Raw genomic sequence first — 17061 nt, forward strand, 5'->3', positions numbered from 1 at the left:
TAAATTAAAGAACTTTCCAGAGGAACACAAAGAACGATGGTTCAAATTTTATAATGCATCATGCATTAGAATACCAAAAGGCTTCTACTGCATTTTAATGACTCATTTTGCTGCTGAATAGGAAATGCCAGCTGATGTACACTAAAGTTAATAAGGACCTGAAGGAGCTAAAACTGATACTTAGCTTCAAGTATCATTGGTACTTACTGTAAAGAATTGTGCCATTTAGAGCAGTTGTTTTCACTGTCAAGTACAGAGTCGTCAGATTGCTTGTTTCCTGCCCAGATGCAGTCCTGGTCTCGGATACAGATGTTAGAGAAGGTAGTTCCAAATAAGAATTTCCAGTGAAGGAAGGAAAAAACAGTGCTGTGTCTGAAATGAATAACCAAAAGCTAATTTTATTAATTTATTACAAAATAAAGTAATAAAATACAATATAATCAGCAAAGCCCATTCAATGGATAAAAATACCCATTCTTCTGAATACCTGTGAATAGTGTAATCAACTATATTATTCGCAGAGCATGCATATAAATTTATTTAATTTCAAACATTCAAGTTAAATATGCAGAAAATGAAAATGTTCTAGCGTCTGCATATTACCAGAAGTGAAAAGAGCATTATAGGAGGGACTACTGCTAGAAGATGCAATAAAGTTCAAAAGTTTGTCACAAATTTTCGTCTTTACAGATGTGTCCGTGCAGAACTTTTTTCCTATGACGTCCCTGTGAAGTACTTTTGGTTTATAGTTGTAGACAAGAAACACAGGTTTTCTTCATTTTGAGGATACTCAAATGTTCTGAGTTTGAAATTATGATGAGGATGCTATTGGGCAGTAGATACATTTTTCCACTACACTACTTCTGTCTTGAAAATAAATAATCGCAAGAGAAAATTTTTAACTATGAAGGCTTAACATTTGTAACATTTATTGCATTAATTACCTTTGTCATTATGTTTTGGGTTTTTTTCCCCTGTAGCTGTGATAATAATACCACTCAAGCAAGAAAAAATAGAGTAAAACTAATTGAGGTTAGGCAGAATGGCTTCCTGATGCCTTAAGCATCCTAGTTAAGCAATGCTCCTTGAAGACTGTCCAAATTCATCACCAAGGATGTGAATAAGGAATGAGCAACAAGAAAAGCATTCGAAGTTCAGGTAATATTTTTGTAAAGAAATTTTCAATTTAATGAACTAAAACTATACAATGGATTTGTGACTGATGACTACACATAGGCATGACTAGTACATAGATTTTCTTTTTCAAAATGTTTATTCACTTTATTTATTTTTTGTTTGTTTGTGAAATCTGCCCACAGTTTATTCTCTGCCATTTTTATTGGACTTAAGAAGAAAGAACAAAATGAAACCCCTAGTTAAACAAGCATGTGTTGAAGAGCATTCATCAAAACTCCCCCCCACAACCTGACAGCAAAAGAAAGGCAGGATGGAAAGCAAGAAGTAGTTATGTTCCTAAATGGTAGGTCTGGAAAAATCAGGATTGTTGGAGAAAGTGAAAAAAACTATGGGATGAAAACAATCCCTTGGAGGGTGAGGTAAAGGTCAAAGGCATTGCAAATCAGCAGCAGACCTACACAATTTTGAGAATGCCATTTGACTAATTAAATTCATACTTTCAAGGGAAACAGTACTAGCAGATCTTGTGCAGGGCCACAAACATGATTAAGGGACTGGGGCCTCTTTCATATGAGGAAAGGCTGAGACAGCCAGGATTCCTAAGGACGGAGAAGAGCAGGCTCGGGCGGATCTTATCAATGCCTGTAAATACCTGATGGGAGGGGATGGAGAAGAGGGAGCCAAACTTTTCTCAGCAGTGCCCCCTGACAGGCAACGGGCAGAAATCAAAAACCAGGAAATTTCACCTGAACACATGAAAATATTTCTTCACTGCGAGGGTGGTCAAACACTGGCACAGGTTGCCCAGAGAGTTTTGTCAAGTCTCAATCCTTGGAGATTTTAAAAATCTGACTGGACTGAATGATTGTGAGAAACCTGCTCTAGGTGACCCTGCTCTGCTTGACCAGGTGGTTGGACTACAAGATCTCAAGAGGTCCCTTCCAACCTCAATGATTTGGTGATTCTGTGATCTTTCACAGAGAAGATCTGTGAAGACAACATTAATTCTTATTCTTCAAATGTAGTGCCTTCAGAAGCCTCAGTGTAGTACAGTACTCACCATATAGTGTCACATCTTGCAGCTAAAGCTATTAAAGTATCTTTTATTAGGCACTTTTCAAAAAATACTTAACTTTGAGATTGACACGATTTAGTTTCTACATTAAAAATAATATTTTGTGAAGTTTCTTTCAGCTGGCTGAAGGGGAGGGGAAGGAGAGAAAAGAGGAGAAGGGGAATGGAGCATAGGATATCCAGGCAATCTTGAAAGGAAGGACAACCTCATCAGTCCTTTAGCCAGGATAGTTTCCTTCAAAGGAGAGATCTTCCATAAAGACCTGCAACTTTTCAGGGAGTCCAGCATCCTGCATCCAGAGGTCTCTGCACTAATGGATAGCCAAAACCACTGAGAAAAATGATATTTCAGCTGTAGCGACTACACCTGCAGTGCTGCGTCCAAAGCAGCCTAGGCCTCCATCACTGATGCAGTGAAGTCCTCTCAGGAATCAGCAGAAGAGCTATAGCAAAGACAGTGACTTCACCAGAGACTTAAACTCATACCTGGCCAACAAAGCCATCCAGAACTGCAAAGATGAAGAGTACACCCTCTTCCTCATGGAGTGCAGGCTATTAGCCTGATGATCCTCAACAGTCATTCTCTGCCCCAAAGCTGCATGACAGTTGCAATCTGTCGCAACTGTACAACATCAGTATATGTTAAAGAGTAATACAAAATTCCCTGACACGGCATTCTAAAAAAGGTGACATTCTAGTCACCATAAGAAATCATTAAGGGTCTCAAACATATTAATGCTTTCAATTTATACATATAATTGGTAATGGCAGACAGTGAAAAGACATCTTAAATTACATTTAGTATGCATACATAGTACACAAAGATGGTTACTGTAAATTCTTTCTAAAAATTAACAAAACAGTAGCCTTGAAACAAACACCCATACACTGGGAAAAAACTTGGAATAAAAAGTAACTTTCATGAAAAAAAAATGGAGAAAATGCATGCATCTACAAATAGAACCCATACTAAGATAGAACCATGGTTCTGAAAATTCAGTTGTTGCTCCTTGATGTAGTTGATTGTGTATTAAGAGCCTAAAATCTTTAGGTTTGTGATGAAATACATGGGCAGAAATAGTATGGGCTACCAACACTGTCAGCTCTGTCCATGACCCCAAGGGACTGTTCCACTAGGGCAATGGTCTCCAAAGTGGAGTACATGCACCCCAGGGGGGTATGCAAGACAAACCACTGGGGTGCAGGAAAAAAAAAGATTAGAACTTGCAGTAGTACAGATATGTAATTTATAAATAAATACATATACATACATTGGTGAGGTGTCCTCAAAAATCTTTTACTGATGGGGTGCACAATCAAAATAGTTAGGAGACCACTGCACTAGGGAAAAACTGAAGGGCAATAAGGACTTACCAACCATGTTCCCCACAAGAAGGAGAGGGAACGTAATGGAGTCACCAGCACAGCAGTTCTGTAGTATGGAGAATTTCTACAAAGGAATTGTGTTATGATTCTTTGACCTACATTTAAGATTTTTGAGCAGAATGTAACTTTTTGAGATATTAGCTGTTACTACAACTAAACAGTGACAAATGTGACACTATACCAATAGAGGATAGTGAAAAAACTGATATGGTACAACTTCTCAAAGCTCTTTTAAAGTCAGTTCTTTTAGAGTCAGAGTGTGTCCCTGTTTCAATAAGCAAAATGGCTTAATGAATTTTAGTTCCCCAACTGTATTTTTTAGGATATATAGGTGTCTAAAACCTAAATTGATCAAATTCAGGTCCCTATCTGCATACGAGCTTCATCTTTAGATAATTAAATACGTCAATGATCAGGAAGCAACATAATACAAAAAAAAAAAAGACTTTGTAAGGACAAGGCACAATCAACTATAAGTAACATAACAGTTTTATAGGTCTCAATTATACTGGAAGAAATAAAAAAATTTCTAAAATTTTAAGGGTAAAAAAGGAGACTACAAGTAATTCAAGATACAATACCTGTAAAAATTCATAACAGAGTCTACAGAGTTGGGTCTTGGATTCCCTGAACAGCACATACAGACTTAGACAAGATATAAGGAAGAAATTTTTTACGATGCGGGTGGTGAAACACTGGAATAAGTTGCCCAGAGAAGTTGTGGATGCCCCACCCCTGGAAGTGTTCAAGGCCAGGGTGGATGGGGCTTTGAGCAACCTGATCTAGTTGAAGCTGTCCCTGCTCATTGCAGGGGGGTTGGACTAGATTACCTTTAAAGGTCCCTTCCAACCCAAACTACTCTATGATTCTATATTGCTAAGAATTACATTTTAACGGTTTAACTGAAGGCTCAAATTTTCTACTGAAATAAATCCCAGGTTATCTGGGATATTATCGGCTACATTTCTCATAATAACACATAGTATAACAAGAAAATGTTGAAAAAACTTTAACAAGATTTTATTATGATCCTATTTGACTTTTTCTTAGTTAGAAAATAAACAGCAGTAAGGGGAAGAATACAGTTTTCCAATGCTAGTAAATTGGAATCAGTCTGTTTCCACTGCTATCTCTGATTTTCCATTTGCATTGTTTGCTTTTTGTGACAAGTTTGGCTTAGTACTGAATTCCATTAAATTCTATTGAATTCTATTAAAAATAGACCTTTTAATCTTAAAGATAGTAAGACCCATCAACTGCACCAGCCATCACTAAATAAATTCAAATGAGAAATAAGTAGCACTTTTAATAGTAAGGATGAGTATCAGAAAAAAAACCACCACAAAACCCTAGAAAGGGAAGTAATGCATTAATCTTCTGGTAGGAGAGATCCAACCAAATGTGACCAAGCTGTCTACAATCTACAGGGTGGCTAACTGCATTGAAAGTCCTTGGTCCTCTTTAATAATGAAAAGAAATGGGTAATCCTGGGATGTGATTCTCCTCACCTAAAAAGGCCAGATGAATCATGACCTAAACCCACCTATTTCTCTCCACTTGCTATAAAAGGACTTGATAGTCACTAGCTTAGCTGTAGACATGTACACCAGCAATATCTGAAGTTAGATGAACAATTCTCACTCTTGATGTCTGTGCATCAGAACCAAATGGCCTGCTGGAGGATTTTCTTGAGGCAAAACCAAGTTAATACAGTAGTTCTGAGTTGGAATGTTGGAGATGTGAACTGAAAAGGATATCAGAATAGTTAGTCAGGGGCTTAAACTCTGAATTTGCTATTTGTATTTTTCAATTAGAGTGGCAAACATCCTATGACAGAGATCTGAAATTTATGGACAGATTCTGTGCTTGTTCTTCTTTTCCATCACTCAAAGATATATAGTAGAAGCACAGATGATAAAAACTTTGCTGACCAGTGCAGCAAACGTTTTCCATATTAGCAAGAATGGAGGTGTTCCCAGCAGGTAAAAAGTCAGTTTAGCAGCAATATCAAGGGACTGATGAATACGTGACTTGCTCTATCCATTTCATGCTCACAGAATATCCCAGGGAACCAAATTTAACTACCTGAGAGTAATCCATTTTTTTATCTCATGTTCATGGTGGGAAGAAAATCAAAGTGAAATAAATATGATTCAGAAAATTCCTAGGGATTATGTCTGGTACATACAAAATCTGACTTGGGTATTTCATAAAGCATCACACACACCTATGATAGTACAGAAATATAATAACCATTTCCTCAATGACTGTAACTTTAGAAATCTACAAAATAATTGATTAGGTGAGTTCAGCTGTTTCCAGACAATAAAATATGAAACAAAATAAATCTCACCCTTGCTGCTTTCATTAATTTGTTTCAAGGCACAAACCCCTTCTGGTTGCTGCAACTGAACTCCTACATTACAAGGCAAAAAATCCTTATGGAATAAAATGCACAAGCTTTCCTTTATCAGGCCAGGCTGGTGCCTTGTTGATAATGCTCTCTGCTGTCAACTGGGAGATCTGAATTCAGATCACTGACTTAATCTCTTACTTTGCAGATAGCTAGGGGCTCTGAATGGCAGGAAGACAGTATATTTAATCGTGAAGCCTCAGAGGAAGCACTGAGAGGCAATGGGTCACATAAGCAATCCTTAAGAGCAGGGCATTGTTTCATTTTCATTGAAGGAAACTGCCATAGAAGTGGAGCAGTATTAGAGGAAAAGAGTTTAAAAAATTCTAGGATAATAAAGCAGATGATGCTATTAAAAGTCTCTTCTGAATTTTCCAGGCAGCCTGGTAACATGCATCTGCAAAGGTACAATGAAACACAGAACAGAAGCAGGGATGATCAAAGGGATGGTATGGCTTCCAGAGTGAGAAACAGATCAGGCCTGTTCAACATGCAGAGGAAAACGTGCATAAGAAATAACCACTCTGTGTTTTGTAACACAAAAACTAAGGGAACTCAATGATACTATCAGGTCACAGGCTTGAAAAACAAAAGGAAATTATTAATAACTTTTCACAGAATGCATATTTGTTTCGGGTAGTTTATTGCCACAAGAAATTATGTGGGTCAAAAGTATTAAAATTTAAAAAACCATGAAAAATTAAGAAAAATACAGGAAAATCAATCCACCGGACTAGCAAGTATAATGGAACCACAGCTCAGGAAATCCTAATATCACTGATTGGTGGAAGCTGAAGTAATGCACTTTGGGAAAAATCACAGTTGCCCTGTTTTTCATATCCCTTTCAAGTATTTGTGACTGGTTTTGCTCAGAGAGAGGATATTGAGCTAGATGACCTACTCGTCTGATCCAGCTGGCAATTTTTATGTGACTTGTTCTGCTTTCTGTATCACTGCTAAGATCGCATGACATGCACACCATTTAACATAAAGGAAATTTATGATTCCATAGTTATCTGAAACATATAGCAATTGTCATTACCTACTGCCTAGATATCAAGTTACCCTCCTCTTTTGGCAGCTGCACTGTAATAAGTAATTCAACCCAATGTAAATATGTTATTAGTTTTATTTCTGGAAAAAAAATGATATATTGATAGTTCTAGCATTCCTTAAATACTGAGAAGTTCAAGAGTTAGCTGCATGTCTGACAAAATGAAATCGTAGTAAGGCAGTTTGATGTTCATATGTTTTGTGAAAGAGGGACCCACAGGAAGAATAAATTATTTTCATATTCCTATTTTGTAGCCCTCGTTATTCCTCTTCCAATCTCCCATTTTAGGAGGAAAGAACCACTTTTTTTTTTTTTTTTTCCTAGACCCTCAGTTGCTGTGCATCAGCAAAGTTATAACTGCATCTGTTTACAGCAGATGAGAATTCAGTATTTCTGGCCAACTCCTGTGTATCTGTAAAAGGAAGAAAATCACCTGTCCCACAGAATAAGATGAAGCTTATTCAGTTAATGGCCATGACACATGCCAAACTGTCCAGCTGAGAGATGCTGTGTAATTATTAAATTATTTTATTTTTTATGGATATTACATAGACTTGTAAAGTAAGACCAGATGTGTAAGTGGAACAGTCTGACATGAGAAAGGAAAAAGGAAAATTACTCATTCAAGATTTTGCAAAAACTGTTATGACAGTAAGTACCTCAACAGAAGGTAGTAAAAATAGTCAAGAAGTTGGGTGTTGAAAAAATCCCAAACAATCTAGTTGTTCTTAGTCCAAATCCACAAACAAAATTAGCATCTTACTACCTGTTTTTAGTAGTTTTGAAAACAACCTGGTCATTTATCTTTTTCTGTTTAATTAGTTTCATCTCCAAAATTTATTACTTTGCTCCTAAGTGTGTTGGATTTTGAAGCTATAAGAATGTTCCTAATTGATACTAGTACCTAATCAGATGTATTTTACCACCTGCATTCAAAATGATGCATAAGTGCTTAACTCTTTTCCTGAATTTGACATAGAAGAAATCGGGAAGCTATTATCTAATATTTTCTTCAAGCTCAACATACTTCACAGGAAATATGATCTTCCTGCAAAAGCACCAGAGTTCTATCTATTTTTAAAAAAAGTCCTATCTAGGGTGGACATGAAGGTCCTTTATATCTTCATTTCTATTTTCCAATCTCTCTCAATTACAGGAAAAAATCTAAAGTAGACTTTGAATATCAAACCATAATTTACACTGGAGTTGTCATAATGCACTACTATATTTGATGTTGAAAGGCTGGTTGCTTTTAAGGTCACTGTGACACATATTATGGCAAATTTTAATGAAGCAAGGACTTGTAAAAATCTTTTGAAGTTCACTCATTAATATATTTGTTCCGTAAAGTATCGCAGAAGGTCTACTTGAATGTTAGCGTTCACATTTTTGATTCAAATCTAATGAACTGGTAAAAGGAGTGAATGAAATAAAGCATTGGTTTTCAGCGGGAAGAAGGCAGCTGTCGGAATACGTCTGGAAACTCAGACTTTTTGTAACATGTTGATGTACTAGAGATCATATATTACTCATTGTAATAAGAACTGCTTGGTTACACAAATGAATGTGGCCCAATAGCTTCATTTTCTGTTGTTTTACAGTAAGTCTCAGCTAATGTGTACATATTTTATTTGTATATTTGTAATTCTTATGTTTATCAAAATCCTAAGACCATCTTTTTGCTTTATGAGATATCGAGGTATTTTCAGCCACTTTAATTTTATTTCTGCCAGCTAAGTTTAATTTTATTCTCTGCAATGGTGCTTGAACACATAAACTAACATTCCTATACCAAAGGATCAGAGAAATACTTGACGAGTAATTGGCTATAAAAGTTTAATTTGGATGAATATTCAGACTTTTTCAGTGTGTGTCACATTTAGCCAGTTGAAGAGGAATCTTCCATCTCGATAACACTGCAGACTAATTTGTCATATGGTTGGCACTAGATAATATATGATCAATATTATATGTGAAATGCAAGCTGTAGTTTTAAGCACACTAAATTTAATGTGTTCATATAAATAATACAGTTTATGTATTGCTACATTGTGTGTGCACCAAATTTTTATTACTTTCCTAGGAGATTTTGATGAGATTTTGATTAGTATTTCCTATTATTATTTAGACACATAGATGCATAATTTACAGAACTGTGTAAATCTAATCTGAATTCTAATCTGAGCTTGTTTTCATAGGTTTAGGGTGCAAAGGTAGTACCTGAAATTTCTCATTTTCTGGCTATCAGTACCTTCACTGTAAAAATAAGTTCCTCCTGCATAAATGTGGAAAGCAAAAAGAGAAAATAGTGTTTCAGAGGTACTACTACTGTGTTCCTGTGAAACCAAGAAGTTTCTTTATCTTCCTGCTATAGTTTTGATAATACACTACTGAAGTTCATTCGAGCTATTTATGAATGATCTCCTAATCTTTTAACAAATATTGCATAAAATGGAGAAATTAATTTGGTAGAGTCTTAACTGGTTAATCAACCAATGATCAATTGACATCCTTCTACCAATGCTTTTAATGTAGAAAATATTGATTAGACCTTTTTAGATGACTGTTTTGAAATTAATTTCAGTTTGCTTCCTAGGACTTTGCAAGATCTCTAAACCATATTTATAGGAATATATTCACATTCTGGTTTTTATGTCTCTTTTTATTTTGATACACAATAATTTGTGGTCAATACATTCAGTGTTTCTCCAGAAAACTGGTTAAATTTTCTTGTTAGAAAATACTTTTTTTTTTTTTTTTTTTGGGGGGGGTAGTGCATATATATATATGTCTTAGTTAAAAATACAGAAAAACTAAACAGTTGTGCAGCTGCAAATAAATTAACAGAATATTATCCAGCATAACAAGTGGTTAATAAGCTACTGGAACACAAAAAAGAGAAAAAAACAAACAAACCAAGACTTAAGAGTAATATGATATCAAGAAAAATATAAGAAAATGATACAGGTCATGATGCAGCAAAAGTAAATATGTAGTATTCCGTGGAAGATTGGATTTCAAAGACAATTGCATAATTTAAGCTCCATTTACAAAACTAATTAGGAGGCCGGACAATAAAATCAATAAAATCCACTAAGCTGCAATAGAATTACAAAAATAAATGCTGTATTTTGGCAAAAGGATACTAAAAACACAAACAGCGAGTTCATCAAGAAGTCCTTCTAACTTGTAAGCTTTTCTGCTTTATAAGCCTGGAATGAATATATTTGTTTGATCCTACTTCTTAGTTACAGTGAACCAGTGGATTGGTTGCAATGCTTTAATTTGTTTAAGCTAGCATTTTACAGTTGTCCCTGATGCTTGGGGTTGGAGTGGGAAATGTTTCAAGGCCTTTGGATTCAAATCATAGATTTGTTATCTTATTCGGAAAAAAGACTGTTTTGCCATGTTTGGTAAGAGCCTGAGATTAGCTAGTGACTATGTCTGCAGTTGAGAATGAGCAAAGTTAGAAACAATGCGAGCATAAACATTGTTAATTTCTGCTCTCTCAGGATGTGAAGTTTTAAGAGGAACAATGAAAGCCACAAAATAGGAATATGAAAGAAATTTCTTCTCCCTCTCCCAATTATATTAACACTTTGCCGAGGCTTCTTTTGGGAATCATGTAGCTAATTCTAGAGTTTGGTGAAAAAAAAATCAACAAATTACAGACCAATAAGAACATTTAAGGGCTAAAGTTATTAACAAATTAGATTAACAAAGTAGATTAATCTCCAGTTAGCATCAGAGCAGGAATTAGAAAACCAGACATTTCAATGTATTTACCCTTTCTTTTGAGGATTCACAAAACAGTAATTTTCTGCCTCCCCACAGTTTTGCTAATATAATGTATTTATTTTTAGCCTAAATTTTCTGATAGAAGAATGCAAAAATATAAAATGGAGAAGTATCTCTATAGACATCTTACCTATTCCTTTCCCTCATTTCCTAACATTTGCCACTGTTATATCAGTTAGGAAGTACCAAATTAGAAATACCACTTACATATAATGATCAGTTTAAATATTTGCAGTAGACTGTATCTAACTTTGAATGGTCTTAGAAAAGTATTTTCCAATGGATTTTAAGATAATATTTACTGTGTTATATTTAATAATAATAATAGCAATAATAATAATTCTGAACTGCAGTACTTTGGTTGTTATTTTGGCAATTACAAGAGAGCAACATTTGGGGGAATCAGGTACATTTACAAATATGCATGTTCACTCAATCCCAACAGCAATCATTTCAAAGTGGTTTAATTGGGCTCGTTGTTGTAGGCACACAACCAGTTCAGTCACATGAAATTACAGGAGAATGTTACAATCAAGTAAGCAAATTTATCTGGATTAAACTAATGAGGTGGTCAATTGAAAACTCAGAAATGCATAAGCTCTTGCACAATTCTTTATTTTTTTAGCAGCCTTATTCAGCCAAGATGTAAAAGCAATTCTTTCTGACATTACCTTAGACTGAAATGAGTAATTTTATTGGCTTTATCTTGGCTACCTTGGCTTTAACTATAGTACCATCACTCTCCCCTTCCAAAATATAATCAGTAGAAGTGCCAGATGAGATGGATGTTCAGTATTAGAGCTTTCAGCTCATCTGCATGCTTTTTTCCACTGATTTGATGTTACAGTGACACAGCAAACCCCTATGGTGGGTGTAGGCAAAAGAATGAGAGTAACCATTCAATTCACCTTTTCGCCTGTTGTGTGCAGATTGTAGCATGGATTTTTGGACTGTAGTGCTGGATGGGACTCTGAGCAACATGATCTAGTTGAAGATGTCCCTGCTCATTGCAGGGGGTTGGACTAGATGACCTTTAAAAGTCCCTTACAACCCAAACCATTCTATGATTCTATGATTCTATGATTTTGTTAAAGCAGAAGTTTCTGAGCAGCAGAGAAGAAACTTACTGCCTTGCCATAGCTGCTGCATTTCGGGTCAGTGTAAATCCCTTCTGAGAAGGAAGAAAGAGGGGGAAGACGCTGCTTCTCCAAGAAACAGCTGAGTAAGCTCCGTTTGGAGACTGAAGAAGCCTCCAGCACGGCTGTAAACACAGATATTTCCATCCCCATCTCTCCTCACCCTCCATTCTGCCCACCCAAAAAGGCCTCCCTAAATTTAGTTCCAAATGTAACAAAAAGGGGTATGAGAGTTTCAACAAACCTAGGAAGCCACCCTTCTTGAACAGATCTGTTTTCAACCCTTTTTATTTTAACTTCTTTGCAGTGCAGATCTGACTTTCATCTATACAAAGAGTTACTTTGTTCTAACTTAGTGTTTTATGTTCTACGCAGGAGGACTTTAGACAAAGATTCCTTTCATGTTTTGTGGTGTTCTCTCTGAAAGAAAAGGAAAACAGTATTTCAACTCTAGGTGGTGGCTTAGTTGGGAACCTGCCAAGTGGTTACTCCAGATTAAAAGCTCTTATTTCAGAAGCATTTCTGGTACAGTTTTCCAGTTACTGCAAAACACCACATCTATTGATTTCAGGGAAGCATTACACACCACCCAACATAATTTCCCTTTTGTTTAACTGTACAGAAATAGATTTTAGCACTACTGTAATCCCCTTTGCATTGGTGTAAGTAGATCTATTCAAACAGGTTGCTGGTTTGATTTACAGCATTAGTTTGTAAATATACATAGTTAAATGAATAGCAAGGTGGTCAATGAAAGAAAGATCATTTTATCCTACAGAAAAGTACGTGTAGACAAAAATTTCCTTTTCTCCCTAGCTTTACTGCATAATTCAAACACATTTATTTCAAGATAAGCAAAACTTCTGCTTGATAATAATTAAAGTCCAGGGGTCAAGCTACACCAGCAGAATACAGTTTGGAAAATACAGTAAGTGAAATGACACAAATGCTGGACAGCAAACGACAAATTATTTTCCAGTGTTTGCCAACATTTAAGAAACACTTTCTTGTATACATGAATATTTCTACAAAGGATCCCAGGAGGAAAATAATCCTCTCTTCCAGGCAACAAAACAAATACAGCAACATTTGTCATGGACTAAAGTAATCCTTGTACCTCAACACAACACAAAAGGCCTGCCCTGTCAACTAGGTCAAAGCTCCTACTTCCTTACTTAGGATCTAGAAATCTTCAGATCCCCTGGTCTCCAGCTCTGGAGAAGGAAATCCTACACTTCAGGACGCCCCTCAGATCATCCAGGGGTTTCCACATTAGGCCGTACTGGGTCTGGAGACTGATGAATTTCTGCAAGACTGAAGAACCAGCTGTCTCAAGTTTGGAAAAGCCATGGTGACTTTATAGTGGCAGTAATCTCAAAATACTAGGTCCCAGTAACCATCACATTTTCTTTTTAATGTTCCAAATTAAAATTAAAAGAAAAAAATAAAACTCCTGATTTTTTTCACAGCTGCAGAACCCATTTCCTAAGCAAAGCTTAAAAACTATTGATGAAACAAAACTATTGATGAAACACACTGTGCAAACACTAACTTTTTTGCTTGTAGTAGTTTATGTTATTCTGCATTATTTATTACTTTGTGACACTGCACATTTTTTTATATGCTGCTTTCAACAACCAGGAGAAGATATCTGAAATAGTCTACCTTTTCTTCACACTTGTCTTAAAAGGCAAATTTTCAGTCCAAAAGTTTAGATATGAAATACAGGCAAAAACCCATCTGGTAAATTCCAATGTTAAAGACAGAATGGAACCATATAAGAATTTGTATACAAGATATTAATTTACTTTCTATATTTAGACATAAATGTTTTAGCAACTCCTAGTTATTAATTATTTCACTAGGAAATCTTTCTGAATTGCTACTTCTCAAGGATATCCAGGGAGGTTTTATCAACCTAATGCATTTGTATCTTATGGGACATCTTCAAAGACAATATAAAATGTAGCAAATAACATAAGAAAAATGACATTATAATCACTGCAAGGTGTTTTGAGTCGAGAAGCATTTTGTATATGTGAACCAGAGAAAGAAAAGTGATGAAGATATGGGGGAGAAAACCCAGCCGAGAAGAGAAATATTTTTCACTCATGGGTATAAAAGGCAGATGGAATCCATCTCTCAAGTCTGAATGGGAAAAAAAAGAAAATTGTTTCACTTGAGTGAACTGCTTAGATCACAGCCAAGCGGCTATGTTAGAAGTACAAATCATGTTGTATAAACTTACTCTTCACTTCATATGACCCTATAGAACTGCAGCTCAGAAGAACAGATCTGTATCAGGATACCGTATCAAGAATCCACACCAATTCAAGGAGTCGGGGAATTAATTTCTGGTTACAGGTGAGTGGAGCAATTGTCTGCTTGAAGCTGTTGAAAACTACAGAGCCTGGACTCAGTAAGAGTGTTATTTTCTCTCCTTTTCCGATTTGGACCTATGCTTTGTACAAACAAAGCACACAAAATACTGTGGCACACAAGCACACAGTGTCTCAGGACAAGTAACTTTATATTATGCTTGACTTTTGCATGTCTACCAACTCATACCTCTTCCTTGGCAAGCCACAAAAAATAATTTTATGCAATTTATTACATATCAATTAGAGGTTTTATGTTTGTATATCAGATTTTTTTTCCCAGCAAACTCTGAAAGGTCATTTCAAAATGAAGCTGCTGATGTTGCTGTGACAGTTAGGCTGTTTTTCACCTTTTTAATAAAATCATAGACAACTTGGTAAACAAACCCCATTATTATGTTAGGTATTTATTTCTTTAGAGCTGAAATAAATCCACCTATATTTTCCACTGGAATATTACTTCACTGTTACACATGAAGCTGGGAAATCAGTAAGATTTAAGACAGTGGGCTAAGATACAAGCAGTTTCTCAGACTGGAGAGGTGAACACACCTGAGAGACAAACACTAACTTTCCATTATATTTTGTGAAACTTAAAGCTTCAATTTGATTCAGTATCAGAATAAGAAAAAACGAATTAAGTAACGCCTTCCTTTTAAAAGTAAGCATTTCTGATTATCTTCTCTCCCCTCCATCCATCATGATTTCGGAACATATATTCTCTTCAGCTCCAAGATTTAGAGATTAATACTTCACCTCATGTCTGATATCGATTTTAGATTTAGCTTTAACAGTCTTTCAGTGAGCAGTTGCTAAAATCAAAACTGTACTAAGGCAGACAGGAATGCATGAGGCAAGACGATAATCAGGATTACGTGATTTCAGAGATCCCAAACTTTTGGGGCTAGAAAGTCTGCTGCCCTCACCAGTGGAAAGCGTCCAGATTTTCAGCTGGTGCATTTCTATTTTTGACCTTAGAGTTGCTCACAAAGCACTTCCTATATCCAACAGAGCGGAGCAGCATTTGTTTTACTTAAACCAACTGATGTTTATGCTGCAACAGCAGTTAATTTGCAGAACAGGTTCAAAACTCAAATACTTCTGAGTCTAACTTTGTAATAAAATATTACTGGCGTGTAGCAAAATAAACCTGAAGTCTGACGTACTGATAGCGAAATAACCCAACTTTTAGGGATTGCTATTTTCTCCTTTGTTCCATTTATCACTGATGTATGGCTGATACATATTAAATAACAGATTATCTACCATTTTGCACTAACTTAATTCTATTATCTAATTTATTGGAGGATACTCTCAAAATACGAAAAGCTTCAATTTTCTTTTATATAGCTAAAATTAACCAATAATCTAGAATAGCATTAATTGTTCTATGTGCCAGTCTTTTGCCATGTTAATTAGAATTTCAAGAGCTACTTCATGGAGTTCAGTACTTTTGTTGTTGTTACTGTCTGTAATGTTATTCTTTCAGTTTTAAACCTCTGATGTTCCACAGTAAATTTCAATAGCATGACTGTACTGGTTTTGGTTGGGATAGAGGATCAGGTTGGGATCTGGGATTTAGGTTGGGTGGGGCTTTTTCCACAGTAGCTGTATGGTGCTATGTTTTCAACTTGTGATGAAAACAAGTGTTCCTCACTTTTAGCCTTCTGATTCTTTCCCCCATCCCACTGGGAGAGAATGAGCGAGTGACTGGGTAGTGCTTAGCTGCATACTGGGGTTAAACAACAGTATCGTTCTAGGAAAATATTTCCAGGCCATCTAGAAAGCATTGTAACACAGTTTGCTGTGGTCATTTTTAGAAACCAACTATTAATAGCTCTGAAAACAGGCAAAGCTCCTTGCTCAGCCTTGGATATGGGAAATAATAGCTAGGAAATAGACACACCTAGAGTCCTAAGATTAAACATAGAACTTTCAAAATAAACATAGTAAGATCCTCATTGACTGACAGATGCAAAAATTTCTAAAAAAGATCTGAAATGTTTGAAGTAACAGAATCCAGAACAATAATTGCTAGAATTATTAGAAAAAAGGAGGTATCACTCCTTTTTTTGACAGGCCTATTTGTATACCAACTGTTCTTTTCTTCCAGCAAACTCTGAAAGGTCATTTTAAAATGACAGGCTTGGCCAAATGCAATACTGGGGATAGAAAAGGCGAAATAGAAGGAGATAAATAATATTTCTAAGAGTCATTGCAAAAACAAAATAAATCACACCATTTTAACTGCATCACTGGCACAACCCAAGAAGAACAGGTAGGGGTTGCACAATGAATTTATTATATTCAGTTTTTGGTTCACAAACACAGCTTAAGTAACACTTTTAATTCTTTGCCTCCAGAGACTATGGGCCTGAACTGTGTAGAGTGGAGCCCCTCCCAAGATCTGCTCTGATATAACAAAACACAGTTACTAACAATTCCTTTTTAATATGACGTGGTACTTTAGGATGGGAAACTTTATTTAAAGTCATTAGCAGGGCTGAGTTAAGTTTCATTTTGAGAACTCTTTCACAACTGTAGTATTGATCTGCTATATATTTTTCCCAGTCTGATGAGCAACTGCAATTGTAAAACAACCTTACAGCAATGTCACAGCTCTACCACTAACACCACATGATATTATGGTTCTCTAGTACATGATAAAGAAAACAGGAAAGCAGT

At 35.8% G+C, this 17061-nt stretch overlaps 1 protein-coding gene across 1 annotated transcript in view; it reads right to left on the bottom strand.

Annotated features, from left to right (window-relative positions):
* Positions 1-17061, bottom strand: part of EYS (eyes shut homolog) — a 944771-nt gene that overhangs the window by 184253 nt on the left and 743457 nt on the right. Inside the window, 1 exon segment of the mRNA XM_072855247.1 lies at positions 208-372. Coding sequence (XP_072711348.1) covers positions 208-372 — 165 coding nt within the window.

The sequence above is a fragment of the Ciconia boyciana genome, chromosome 3 (assembly GCF_034638445.1).
Source record: "Ciconia boyciana chromosome 3, ASM3463844v1, whole genome shotgun sequence".
NCBI classification, from domain to species: domain Eukaryota; kingdom Metazoa; phylum Chordata; class Aves; order Ciconiiformes; family Ciconiidae; genus Ciconia; species Ciconia boyciana.